General features: G+C 55.6%; 1 protein-coding gene across 1 annotated transcript in view; it reads right to left on the reverse strand.

Annotated features, from left to right (window-relative positions):
* Positions 1–13,716, reverse strand: part of Cobl (cordon-bleu WH2 repeat protein) — a 144,622-nt gene that overhangs the window by 75,203 nt on the left and 55,703 nt on the right. Inside the window, exon 11 of the mRNA XM_033765283.1 lies at positions 9,705–9,881. Within this exon, the coding sequence (XP_033621174.1) occupies positions 9,705–9,881 (177 nt within the window). The remainder of the gene's footprint in view (positions 1–9,704; positions 9,882–13,716) is intronic.

Here is a 13,716-nt window from a genome sequence, read left to right on the forward strand (position 1 = left end):
ACTCAGGAGTCAGGAGGATGAGGCAGGAGGATCACTAAATGTTCTGAGGCCAGCCTGGGCTACACAATGAGTTCATGAACAGCCTGGACTCAGAGTGGGACTGTTTCAAAATACCCTGAAACTAGCAAAGTAAATAAGGTATGTCATGGTGGTGGTGTACTCCTGTGATTCTGGCACTCAGGAGGATGAGGCAGGAGGATCACTAAATGTTCTGAGGCCAGCCTGGGCTACACAGTGAGTTCATGAACAGCCTGGACTCAGAGTGGGACTGTTTCAAAATACCCTGAAACTAGCAAACAAACAAGTAAATAAGGGGCAGGATGCCAAGGTGGGGAAGCACTGGGATCACAATTTTAGGGATTTCCTTATCCCAAGAAGCACAGCGACGGGGGATACAGGGGACAGGCAGAGCCGTAATGAGGAAAATGCCTGAGTCCGGGATGAGAGTGACACCAATGGGAGCGACTGACCAGTGTGACCATGACACGGGGGCCCTGGAATGGCAGGTGCCCCGGTGGGTGGCTGAGTTCCACTTTCCATTTCAGAGTGCAAACAAGACCGATTTATCTCCAAAAGGAATTAGCACAAACCCAAACAACTACATTTCTCACTAGTTAGACTATTTACTCAAAAGTCTCTTTTTGCCTTACAGAGGATTGAACCTCAGGGCCTTTGCACTGAGCTACTTCCCCAGCCATCTTTAATTTTGAGACAGGGTCTTGCTAAACTGCTAAGTTTTCTGGAGTGGGCTCAAACTTGCAGTCCTGATGTCTCAGCCTCCCTGAGTGCTGGGGTTACTGCAGGTGTGCACCTCCATGCCATGAGAAAATTCTTTCTCATGTTCAACCAACACTACCTTCTTGAGTTCTGGGTTGTACTCTTCCCACCGCTGCAGGATTCGGGGTAAACATCTGAATGTAGCTCTTGCATTCTGGTGAATCTATTTTCTCAGCTAAAGTACAGCTGTCCCTCCAGAGTCACCTGTCGTTCTGTACCTGTGGGTTTGAATACTCAGGAGAGAGGCCTGTGCCTGACACCTACAGTGGTTTCCTTGCGTGTTCCTGACCCTCTTGGGGACACCTGCTACTGTACCCTGGTGTTTTAGAGCACAAAACCGTGTGACTCGGTGAGCAGCGAGGAAGGGGTAGGTCTGCCAGGTCTGAAGGGTGGGACAGCTGGGGGACTGGCTCCAAAGTCACCTCGCCATGCAGTTCCATGAGCCTGGGACTCAGTTTCCTCACCTCAGGGGAGCAAGGGATACCACTCGGGCAACGGCCTAGTTATGTAAAGTGAGTCACAGGGAGGCACTATACCCATGGCAGCAGAGGTGGGACACACACACTCATACACATGCGCGCACGCGCACGTGTGCACTTGCTAGAAGCTAGAAGCATGGCTTTTGTCCTGGGTCTATGGTTGTGGTCCGTGAGCAAGGACACAAGTGCCCGTTCCATGATTACAGGTAAGGAACCTGGAGAAAGGGACAGGGAGGGACTGGAGAGGCAAGACGGGCACCGGTCTGCAGCTGTGCTGGCCACAGGGCCTTGGCCCAGCTCACAGGCTCCCAGGATAAGGTGGCACGTCCTAGAAGCATGGCTTTTGTCCTGGGTCTATGGTTGTGGTCCGTGAGCAAGGACACAAGTGCCCGTTCCATGATTACAGGTAAGGAACCTGGAGAAAGGGACAGGGAGGGACTGGAGAGGCAAGACGGGCACCGGTCTGCAGCTGTGCTGGCCACAGGGCCTTGGCCCAGCTCACAGGCTCCCAGGATAAGGTGGCACGTCCTGGGGTCCTTGCTCAGGAGCATCATCCAGCATAACCCAGTAGGTCAGGGCTCAGCACTGGCAGATGGAACCCAGGACCTTCCCACTGAGCTACATCCCTGGCCCTTTCTTGTTTTTTATTTGAGACAGAGTCTCCCTAAGGTGCCCGGGCAGGGCTCAAATTTGTGACCTTCCTATTGAAGCCTCCTAGAGTGCTGGGATGACAGGCGTGATAGACTTTAAGTTTGAGAACAATCAAAGGGACACTCAATTCTCAGTGAAGCTGTCTCTGGAAGCCTGGGCAGAGTTTTATGACTTCCGGTGGTATCCTAGTTACCAGACCCGGAAGTGGAGCTCCGACAGCAAGGCTCCCGTTACCTCCCTAAGGCACAGGGTCACCCAGGCCTCGGGTGAGGATTGCGGCATCTCCATGTGGTGGATGCTCGAGGATTCAGACTGGGGAACACTGAGCTGTACTTTTCCAGGCGCTTAGCAGCTGCTCCACAAATACCCTGTGGGGCATAGGCTCTGGATCAGGACTGGGTAACTGGCAGTCTGCTGTGCTGCCAGCACTTCCTGGAGGGAACAGGGTGAGCCTGGCCCTTCGGCAGCGCAGGACAGATGCCTGGGGAGTGCCGTGGCCGTTCCTGAACCACTCACTACAGTGAAACGGGCCTGGCGCATAGCTGGTGGCCACCTCCCTGGGCCATGTTCCAGAACTGAGGCTCAAAGCCTCACCATGCTGCAAAGACTGGGCCACTCTGCTCACAAGGGCTTCGGGGTGCCAGCATCAGGCCCAGCTTGGCCCAGTCTCTACCTTCAACTACATCTCCAGACCTTTTACTATGAAACGTGGCCTCCCTAGGTCATCCAGCTAGCACTCAAACTTGCCAACCTCCTGCCTCAGCCTCCCCACTGGTGGGGTCACCGGCGTGTGCCCTGGAGCCGGCAGCATGGCAGCACTCTGTTCTCCTGTTCCCTAGAGAGTGGCAGGATTTGGGGAGCGGGCAGCACACAGCCCTCCGAAGCTTTGGGTTGGGGTGTGCTCAGTATTCGGAAGGGAGGTGTGGGCTTCATCTGTGCTGGCCTGGGGGAGCCTTTGTGCAGACTGTGGGTATCTATAGCTACCGTGCACCTCGCCTTTAAATGCACCCAGTTAGCAGTTATCATCCACCCTCGCCACAGCCTGGCCCCTGCTGGGTACCTGCTGCTCAGGCCCCAGGACCGGGCCAGCACCCCCCAGGCTGTGTACCACTTCCCGTGGGGCCCAGGCACCATACCTGGTCTCCTGTCTGGCAGGGGAAGTGGGACCAGGGATCTGTGGGAGCTGCCCTGCTCCCTGAGCGCACTCACACTGCACATGCGGTCCTGGGTCCTTGCGGAGTCCCAGAGCAGCGGGTTGGGCCGTCTCTGAGTCCCTGCTAGAACAGTCCAAGGCCCAGGGTGAGGCAGGATCATCCGAGGACACCCAGATCGGAGTCCCAAGTCCCAGAGCAGCGGGTTGGGCCGTCTCTGAGTCCCTGCTAGAACAGTCCAAGGCCCAGGGTGAGGCAGGATCATCCGAGGACACCCAGAACCACATCCTGACCCTCATTATACAAAATAGCAGTTGGGCGTGGTGGCATATACCTGTCACTGCAGCACTCTGGGAGGCTGAGGCAGATCATAAGTTCAAGTCCAGCCTGGGCAATTTAGTGAGATCCTGTCTCAAGATGAAAATTAAAATAAATAAGTAAAAGGGCTGAGGATGAAACTCAGTGCCAAGGCCCTGGATTCAATCCCAAGTACCTCCAGATAAACAAAAACGTGTACCCCTCAGTTATGATCTAGTAGTCCAGCACCACTCAGTGAGGCCACCTTTTCTGTCTCTGCCCAGCTCTGCACACCCTTGCTAGAAGCATGGCTTTTGTCCTGGGTCTATGGTTGTGGTCCGTGAGCAAGGACACAAGTGCCCATTCCATGATTACAGGTAAGGAACCTGGAGAAAGGGACAGGAAGGGACTGGAGAGGCAAGACAGGCACCGGTCTGCAGCTGTGCTGGCCACAGGGCCTTGGCCCAGCTCACAGGCTCCCAGGATAATGTGGCACGTCCTGGGGTCCTTGCTCAGGAGCATCATCCAGCACAACCCAGTAGGTCAGGGCTCAGCACTGGCAGATGGAACCCAGGACCTTCCCACTGAGCTACATCCCTGGCCCTTTCTTGTTTTTTATTTGAGACAGAGTCTCCCTAAGGTGCCCGGGCAGGGCTCAAATTTGTGACCTTCCTATTGAAGCCTCCTAGAGTGCTGGGATGACAGGCGTGATAGACTTTAAGTTTGAGAACAATCAAAGGGACACTCAATTCTCAGTGAAGCTGTCTCTGGAAGCCTGGGCAGAGTTTTATGACTTCCGGTGGTATCCTAGTTACCAGACCCGGAAGTGGAGCTCCGACAGCAAGGCTCCCGTTACCTCCCTAAGGCACAGGGTCACCCAGGCCTCGGGTGAGGATTGCGGCATCTCCATGTGGTGGATGCTCGAGGATTCAGACTGGGGAACACTGAGCTGTACTTTTCCAGGCGCTTAGCAGCTGCTCCACAAATACCCTGTGGGGCATAGGCTCTGGATCAGGACTGGGTAACTGGCAGTCTGCTGTGCTGCCAGCACTTCCTGGAGGGAACAGGGTGAGCCTGGCCCTTCGGCAGCGCAGGACAGATGCCTGGGGAGTGCCGTGGCCGTTCCTGAACCACTCACTACAGTGAAACGGGCCTGGCGCATAGCTGGTGGCCACCTCCCTGGGCCATGTTCCAGAACTGAGGCTCAAAGCCTCACCATGCTGCAAAGACTGGGCCACTCTGCTCACAAGGGCTTCGGGGTGCCAGCATCAGGCCCAGCTTGGCCCAGTCTCTACCTTCAACTACATCTCCAGACCTTTTACTATGAAACGTGGCCTCCCTAGGTCATCCAGCTAGCACTCAAACTTGCCAACCTCCTGCCTCAGCCTCCCCACTGGTGGGGTCACCGGCGTGTGCCCTGGAGCCGGCAGCATGGCAGCACTCTGTTCTCCTGTTCCCTAGAGAGTGGCAGGATTTGGGGAGCGGGCAGCACACAGCCCTCCGAAGCTTTGGGTTGGGGTGTGCTCAGTATTCGGAAGGGAGGTGTGGGCTTCATCTGTGCTGGCCTGGGGGAGCCTTTGTGCAGACTGTGGGTATCTATAGCTACCGTGCACCTCGCCTTTAAATGCACCCAGTTAGCAGTTATCATCCACCCTCGCCACAGCCTGGCCCCTGCTGGGTACCTGCTGCTCAGGCCCCAGGACCGGGCCAGCACCCCCCAGGCTGTGTACCACTTCCCGTGGGGCCCAGGCACCATACCTGGTCTCCTGTCTGGCAGGGGAAGTGGGACCAGGGATCTGTAGGAGCTGCCCTGCTCCCTGAGCGCACTCACACTGCGCATGCGGTCCTGGGTCCTTGCGGAGTCCCAGAGCAGCGGGTTGGGCCGTCTCTGGGTCCCTGCTAGAGCAGTCCAAGGCCCAGGGTGAGGCAGGATCATCCGAGGACACCCAGAACCACATCCTGACCCTCATTATACAAAATAGCAGTTGGGCGTGGTGGCATATACCTGTCACTGCAGCACTCTGGGAGGCTGAGGCAGATCATAAGTTCAAGTCCAGCCTGGGCAATTTAGTGAGATCCTGTCTCAAGATGAAAATTAAAATAAATAAGTAAAAGGGCTGAGGATGAAACTCAGTGCCAAGGCCCTGGATTCAATCCCAAGTACCTCCAGATAAACAAAAACGTGTACCCCTCAGTTATGATCTAGTAGTCCAGCACCACTCAGTGAGGCCACCTTTTCTGTCTCTGCCCAGCTCTGCACACCCTGTCAACAGGGTCTCTGTCTTTTTCCTGCACAGTGCTCTCTCTCTCTCTCTCTCTCTCTCTCTCCGCACAGCATTCAGGGCTGCAGCTTCCCAAACTGTTACTCGCTGCAGGTGAGCAGTGCACATAAAAGCAGAGAGGTGTGGCTGGAGCTCCGCCCACCCTCCTCTGAATACCACACTGACACAGTCCCAGTGACTCCTCCCTTGGCTGTGACTAGGTCCCTACACACATACACGCACACACGCGTGCATGTGCACAGGGTCTGTAAATCAGTAGAGCAGCAACTGCACATGGACTGTAAATCACCTCTGATGGCTAATCAAGCCAGCACAATGTAAGTGCTATAAAACCGCTGTATTTTTGTAAAATAATGACAACCATTCTGTATGGTTTTGCCCCCGTCCTCCGCCCAGGAAGTTGAGTCTGCAGGTGCGGTGTGGGTCTGAGGGGACAACTGTGCCTACCCCACTGGTGCTGGGTGACTCTGCCACAGGCTGCGTCCCTCCAGGGCTACACAGATCATTACCCAGAATCCTTAGCAGGTACCACGGAGAGGTAGTTCTCAAAGTGGGGTCCCACAGAGAGCCGCAGCTGAGGGCCTGGCCAGAAACATGTGGAACGCAGGCCCCAGGCTCCTCCCAGGCCACCTGTCAGAACCCCGAGGGCGGGGCCTGGATATGAGTGTCTCCAGCACAGTGGCACACACATGTGATTCCAGAACTTTGGGAGACTGCAGCAGGAGGGTCAAAAGTTCTGGGGTTGCCTGGACAACATCATGACTTAGTGAGACCCTATCTCAAAACAAGAAATAAAAGAAGGGCAGGGGATGTAACTCAGTGCAAAGGCCCTAGGTTCAATCTGCAGTACAAAAAACGCTGACTGAGCCTACAGCCCTGAGTGTGGACGAGGTCAAAAGCAGGTCAGTACCGTGGGGCTCCAAAGAGGGCTGTCACCCACCACCATCACTGCACAGCGCAGCAGGGGGCCACACAGATTTCCCAGGCTCTAACAACTCTGGAAAAATCACTTTGAAAAATGCTTTTTGAGGGCTGGGGATTTAGCTCAGTGGTTCCGCCACCTGCCTCTAAAGGTCTTAAATTTGATCTCTGGTACCAGAAAAAAAAAAAAAAAGAAAGAAAGAAAAAGAAAAATAAAGAAAAGAAAGGAAAAAAAATGCTTTTGGAAATAATAAATACTCATAATGGGATTATGTGCACAGTCAGGTAGCAAACAATGATACGATGATTACATTCTCTTTAACTTTTGGGTGAGCTGGATGAGGCTACAACTGATGCAAGACCTGAATAAGTCATTACTAAATTTGTCTGTCTATTTGAGAGGGAAATAAGGCTTTGAAATAAGAATACACGGTTGCTCATTTTCTTATAAGCGAGTCCTGTCCTTCAAAATGAACCTCCCACCTTATCCAGGAGCTTCTCATCTTCGAATGGAAGGAAGTTCACAGTGCAGGGGCTGACACTGTTCCCCATCCAGGATGACAAAGCACTTTTGGATTCCTTTCCCAGAAATCTGCTAGGACAAAATACCTCTCATTGAACAGAGGAGAGAAAAGGCACGTTCACAGCAAACTCTTCAGTCTTGCGCACACGCCCTGGTCTGCTCAAAGGGAGCCATCCCTCTCTTGCTTCTGGACCAAACAAAACGGATTTCAGCAAAAAGCTCTCACTGCCTCTGAGGGAGCTCTGCTCACCCTGCATCCAGCTTCGGTCCAGAATCCCCAACCCACTACTTGCTGTTCACTTCTCCACTCAGGCAGGGCCTAAGCTCCAGCCAGGCCCTGCCTCTGGCTCGTTCTGGGGCGAGGACGCCAGGCAGTGGCACAGGACTTCTGTGGGCCAGGTGCACTCCACTCCCTTATGTCAAGCAAGTCTCACGGAATACGGACTGTGGATTCATAGCTCACCACGAAGAAGTAACCTATCCCAACCATCAGCAAAAAGATACTCCTGGGTAGGGATAGAAAACAGCTAACGTTGTGGCAGAAGCTCAGCTCTCACCAAGCACAGAAGGGGACATTCCGTGACAGTCCCAGGGCTGCCCGCGCCCATCTGGGTGCTTCAGGGCATGGTGCAGATGCCCAGCAAGGTGCTGGCTCCCTGGGACTAATTCACCAGAATATCACACGGTATCGTGGGGAGTTCACAAAGCATGGGTGGAGTGAGGAAATGCTGCAGTAAGGCTTTTGTGCCACCTTTCAAGGACACGGATAAGGAGGTCTGGATGTGGGGCCTCGTGGTGCCTTCATCACCCGATACCCTCCGCTTAACAGAGGACAGGCTGATTTGGGCTCAGGAGGGATGGGCATGGCAGAAGAGCCTGGTGGAGGAGGGTGGCGCCCTGCATGGTGCCTGGAAGTGGCCAGAGGAGGGAGGAGCCACGGACAGGCTTGCATACTCTGGGTCCCTCAGGGACCCCTCCAGCCAGGCCCTGCCTCTTACAGCACAGTCAGCCACAGACTCAGCCACGGATGAACCCATGACCCACCACCATCACACAGAGGAGGCCCTCAGGACATTTTAGGTTCAAAACCCTAAAAGGAAGTCCAGGGGACTGAAGTGAAGGACACACTGGGTGGACAGGGAAGGAGGACCAAAGGATCAGCTAGCAGAGCCAGACTGAGCCAGATGGGCCATGCAGAGTCAGATGGACAGACAGACGGACAGAGCAGTGAGGGTGTCAGGACTGCTGTGGAGGTGGGCTGAGGCACCTGCTGCCGGAGACCCCAGGGCCAAGCCTGGAGGGGTCTGGACTTGGTTTCTTTACATTGTAAGGAAACAAGCAAGAGAGGGCTGGAACTTAAAGACTAGCAGGGCTGTGATGTGCCAAGGTTGATGACACGGGGACACACTGAGGGATGCCAGGGGTCAGGAAGGGAAAGCAGCCTTGCTGCACCACGGTGTTGGTGCTGGGGTGGGCCGTCTCGGAGACACTGCAGTGGCTGGGCCCCCAGAGCCCAAGTGGCCCTACTGCAGACACCCTGTGGGACACACGGAGCTGCCACCTGACTGCCCTGGATAGTTCTGCTCAGCCGTCCACTCAGGCGGGAGTCAGAGCAGGAAGCTTCCTGTTTCTGAGTGCTCCGGTCTATGTGGGGGAAACAGGAGCTGTAGCTGTTTCCCTGTTTGCAGGGGGCACACATTAGCAGACCTTGGGTTGGTGCTGCCATGGGACCAAACCAAACACGAGGGTTTTCCTAGGGTTGAGCGCCACCTTTAGCTTGGAAGATGACCTTGACAGCTCATGCTGCTTTATTCCAGCTGCCAGCTCCACAGCTCTGCACTCTGGGGCCTTATGCAAATGAAATGAGGGTTCCTTGCTCACAGAAAAGTGAGTTCAGGACCAGCATCCCTCATGCCACAGCTCCAGGGAGACTGACAGGAGAGTAGCACATACGGTGCGGACAAGCTGCACCCAGGGATGATTTCTGTCCCTGGCAGGATGCAGCCTGACTGCGGAGATGTCAGGAGAGTGGAATTGAAAATATGAACAGTTTCTGGAGTTTTCCAGTTAGTATTTTGGGGCTGCCCTTGACTGCAGTTAACTGAAGCCATGGGAAAGAAAGCCACGGTTTGATGGTGCTGCCCAGAAGCGCCAATGCTGTGAAAAGGGAGGGCTTGAGGTTTCAAGTCCTGTTTGCAGCATCAGCCCTGGTGCTTTGACACCAGGGAAGGACGTGGCAGAGGACTCTGGAAAGCAGCAAGGGCTTCGAAGGGCTAAGGGGACACACAGACCGCAGGCTGCTCCCCTGCAGACCCTTCAGAGAACCCGCCGCAGTGCAGCCAGCAGACATGGTCAGCATTCCCGGGACCCGGGTTACTGTCACATGCTCCCGATTTCTCAAGGTACCACGCCCTTCTGATGTCCCACAAACAAACAGTTTCGGTGAAGGTCAGAGGGTCTCGAAATCCTTCCCTGTCCCACAACGAAGCTGTGAGGCATCTCGCCTTTGTTTCCAAATCGAGCCCAGTCGTTCACCCTGAACACTCTTCTCGCTGGAGCCACAGCCAAGAGCTGGGGAGCTGCCGGATGAGGGGCCCATTAAAGACGGCCTTCTCCCGCCTACCTTTTCTGGTGTCTTGTCCTGGACCAGTGGCCCGGCGCCTGAGGGAGGCGGTGGGGCCTGGCGCTTCTTCATCTCTGACTTCACCGACACCCCGGAGACGTTGCCCAGGGACAGGGATGGCCCCAAACTCAGGGAGCGTGGATGCTCAGATGGGGAGTTGGGCGTTGTCAGGCAGCCCTGTGGGGAGCAGAAGGTGGGTGTCAGCAGGGGCCTCTCCCCAGTGAGCCGTTCCCTCCCCTGGGAAAGGAGGTACAAAGACCCTGTTCGCTGCTGTCTGCAGCCTGTGGGAACACCGGCTGGCCCACCTCAGAGCCAGGGCCAGGGCCGAAAGGTCCTTCCCAGAGAAGAGGACCTCACCCTGCCACCCCAGTCTTCAGCTGCTTCTGCTGCCTGCTAACTCTCAGAGGCTAGGAAAGAACCCACACAGGGCCGAGACAGATGCCTGATAAAGGGAAAGACGTGACCCCATTCGGCCCTCACATGTGGGAAGCGGGCGAGGCCACAGGTGCAGTGCCCCTCATCCCTCGGTCAGTTAGATGGAACCTGTGGGTTCAGATGTCTATTAGCAGTGGCCGTGTGCTCACCTGGACTCACCACCTGCACCCTCCTGTGTGGTGGCAGGCAGGGCGCTGGCCCAGCCCACACCGGGCCCCTGCTGCCCACTGTGACTTGGGCTTTGCTGCCTGTGAGCCTTGCAGCCTTGGCACGTGCGTGACTCTGTGTCAGTCCATCTCCCACGACAGCGGCTCATGCTTTCAGCACCAGGACCGGCTCCCGGGATGAGATGAGAATGGTTTGGGGTGATTCAAAGGGCTCCCTGTTTCCTATCTCCTCTCTTTTAGTTTGCTTTTCAAATTACTTATATTTATGGTTTCTCATAGAAGAAGACTCATACGATACTTAACCTTCTGTGTCTGATTTATTTCATTCAGTTTTATGGTGTCAAGATTCATCCATTTTCCTTACAAATGACTGAAAGTCATCCTTCTTCCTAGTCAAGTAGTACTCCATGGTGTGTATATACCACATTTTCTTTATCCACTCATCTGCTAATGGGGATTTAGGCTGCTTCCATGATGCGCTGCTGCTAAATCTTTTTGAGTTTACATACAAGGCCCCAGGGTGAAATGCTCCAGAGGGCTTCATGTGGGGCCAGCTCCTGTGCTCTTGAGATGCTGAGCATCAAGGCACCCAGGGCTCCCAGCAGAAGCCAGCGAGAGCCTGGCATCAGCGCAGCTCTAAGCATTTGCGAAGGCAGCCCCTCCCCAGGGTCGCAGCCGAGTCCCTGCAGGGAGGAGTGCACGGCTCTCTCTTGCCTCCTGCAGCAGATAGCAGGGAAGAACACAGCAGGCGGCCCAGATGGGCGCGATCCAAACACCCCGGATGCCAGGTAAGGCCGCTGGCCCTCCACCCTCTGCACGGCGTGCATGGCTCCCTGGTCCTCATGCAGGCCGTGGGCCCTGAGTGGCGCTTCCACGAGACCATCCTGTGGGTGCCCACGGCACATGGCTCCAAGTTTGACCTCTGCCATCTGCTGCCATCCCAGGTGCCCAGGCAAAGGCCGGACAGACCCGAATCTGCAACCACAGGTTCATCACAGGGGCGCCTGCCTTGCGGTCAGGACCCCATCAGGCGAGAGCATGCAGACAGAGCCCAGGGCTTAGTGCATGGCTCCTCCTCTGATAAACGCTTTGCTTAGTGCCCCGGTGGGGCCACAGTGATATGATCTGGACAGCAGCCCATGTGCCCACCTGGCCTCTGCAGCCCTGCCTTCGGCTCCAGACAGGGCTGCCTCAGTGTGCCAGCTGCATCTCCGGGACTTGACCCCACTTTGACAACAGGTTGTGTTTTACCACTAAGTCTGCTGGATGCACTGTACAAACCCGTCCTCCACCTGCGCCTGGGACTCCAGGGCCGATTTTCACATCCAGCAGACTCCTCAGTTCTGCTACGCTGGACAACTTCTAACCAAGTTGCAGCTCACGCAGCCGAGGGTGCCAGGACCTCACTCCTCTCCGGCTTCTCCTGCCAACCCTGGGACTTGCATGTGGGATTCAGCACACAGCCCAAGACTAAGCATCAGATGGCTTCTAAAATCCCAAATCTGCAGTGCTAGGGGAGTGGGGAGCCAGCCCGGCAGGGCTCCACGTTCCAGCTTGGCTCTTGCATGGTGGCTGAGGTGAGCAGCACCCTCCCCGCAGGGGATGCGGCTTCCTGTGTCCATCCAAGACACTCAGTACTGGTTTTTTCTTGAGAAAGTCTTTTTCTGATAGCAAAAGTGAATTGTTTCTCCCTCCAAAGGTAAGCACCAAACTCACAGCTTAGCTAACGTAACCCTATCTGACTGCCTCAGAAGTTGCAGGTGCAGCTAGATGGGTCACTGAGAAAAAGTGATGGATGACACACACAGAAGACGACTCAGGCAAGTGCCACGTCTATCTCAGGCTTTGTGGGACTTTGATTTGTAGGCTCCGAATGTCCACTAGGGGACAGGAAAGAGGACAGTCAGACACCACCCTGTGGAATAGACGGGGAACTGCACCCAGCAGCTCCACGGGTCCTCAGTGACCAGAGCCAGAGTGGTCTGGGGTATGTGTGAGTGGGAGAAGAAGGGGAAACTAAGGATTTCCAGATCTGAGTGTCAGCTCAAAATGAGGCCATCGCCATCTGTGACTGTTGGGTTTGCCACACGACTTAGTTTAGACACAGATGCACACACATAGCGGATTGGTCTGAAGGGACTTACGCCTGCGGGCTGGATTTTCTCTGTAGCCCTGGCTTACAGTGCTGCTGAAAGAAGAGGAGCCCTCTGCGTGCAAAGCAGTCTGCAGCCAGAGCTGCACACACACACGCATATGCACACACACATGCCCCAGGGAGCCCCAAACCTGCCAAAGCCTTGCATCCCTGCGAAAGTCAGTGTGGCCTCTCCTGTCTGGGGCTGCTGGGCCAGCTCAGAGCGCCCCTGGCAGCAGGGACCACAGAGTCACCCAGGGCCCTGTGCTTGGGCCACTGGGAGCCACAGGGCCACAGGGAGCAAGCTGCTCCTCACTGCTGACTGGCAATCAGGCAGGGAGAAGACAGTGTCCACCCACAGCACTGCTTTCCCTCGGCACAAGCCACCTTCTCTCCGGTGGCCCTGTCTGTCACTTCGAGTGTCTGAACCCTGCCCCTGTCCAGCCCACAGTGCGCTTCCCTTCCTGGTGTGAGGTGCAGATGCCTCACTCAAAACTGAAACTGCTCTCGCGCTGATTTCACAACAAGGGTGAAAGCCTCTCTGCTCCCATCTCTGAGAGCCCCTTTCTGGCCACAGGGAAGATAACCTGGGGGGGCAAAGCAGTTCTTTAAGGCCCAGAAAGAGGGAGTTCTCTGCACGAGCCCCCAAGGGATGGCAGTGTATGGGTTTAGAGGAGCAGCTCAGGGCGACACAGCCGGGTGCTGAGCTGGAGGGATACTCCCTCCGGGCCGACACCAGCCGCCCCCTGGATGGCTCTGGGTCTCAATGCTTTGGCAGCGGGGCAAGGATCCCCTAGTGTGGTCCTGCAGCATGCACAGGAAAGGACACCCTTGGCTCCAGGTGACGCATGACCCACGAAGCTGCAGCCACACCTGGGAAAGGGTCCGGTCCCTGCACAACAGCCGAAAGGTGAGGCATGGGCAGGGAGGTGTGGGAGGGAAGGCGCCCAAAAGAGTGATGGCGTCTAAGGAGCCATAGATGCAGTCACCTCGGACACCCTCACCCCCAAATTTATGTGAGCCCTGTCGGTTCAGAAGAGAAATCAAATGCCACACGTGTTGGAAAACAAAGCTTCCTGCCCGGTCCTTGGCCCTGCTGGGTCCTGGGTCAGACATGGCTTTGCCTTCACTGACACAGGTCATGAGAGGGCGGAAGGGGCAGTTGGGGAAGCAGCAGGGCTAAAAAAAAGTCCCCTTGCTTTGTCTTTCTGTGTCTCTCTCTTTTCTTGGCAGTACCTGGGATTGAACCCAGGGCCTTCACACTGATGCAGACCTG

This window comes from Fukomys damarensis, unplaced genomic scaffold (assembly GCF_012274545.1).
Source record: "Fukomys damarensis isolate Sample0158 unplaced genomic scaffold, DMR_v1.0_HiC HiC_scaffold_17, whole genome shotgun sequence".
Taxonomy (NCBI): Eukaryota; Metazoa; Chordata; class Mammalia; order Rodentia; family Bathyergidae; genus Fukomys; species Fukomys damarensis.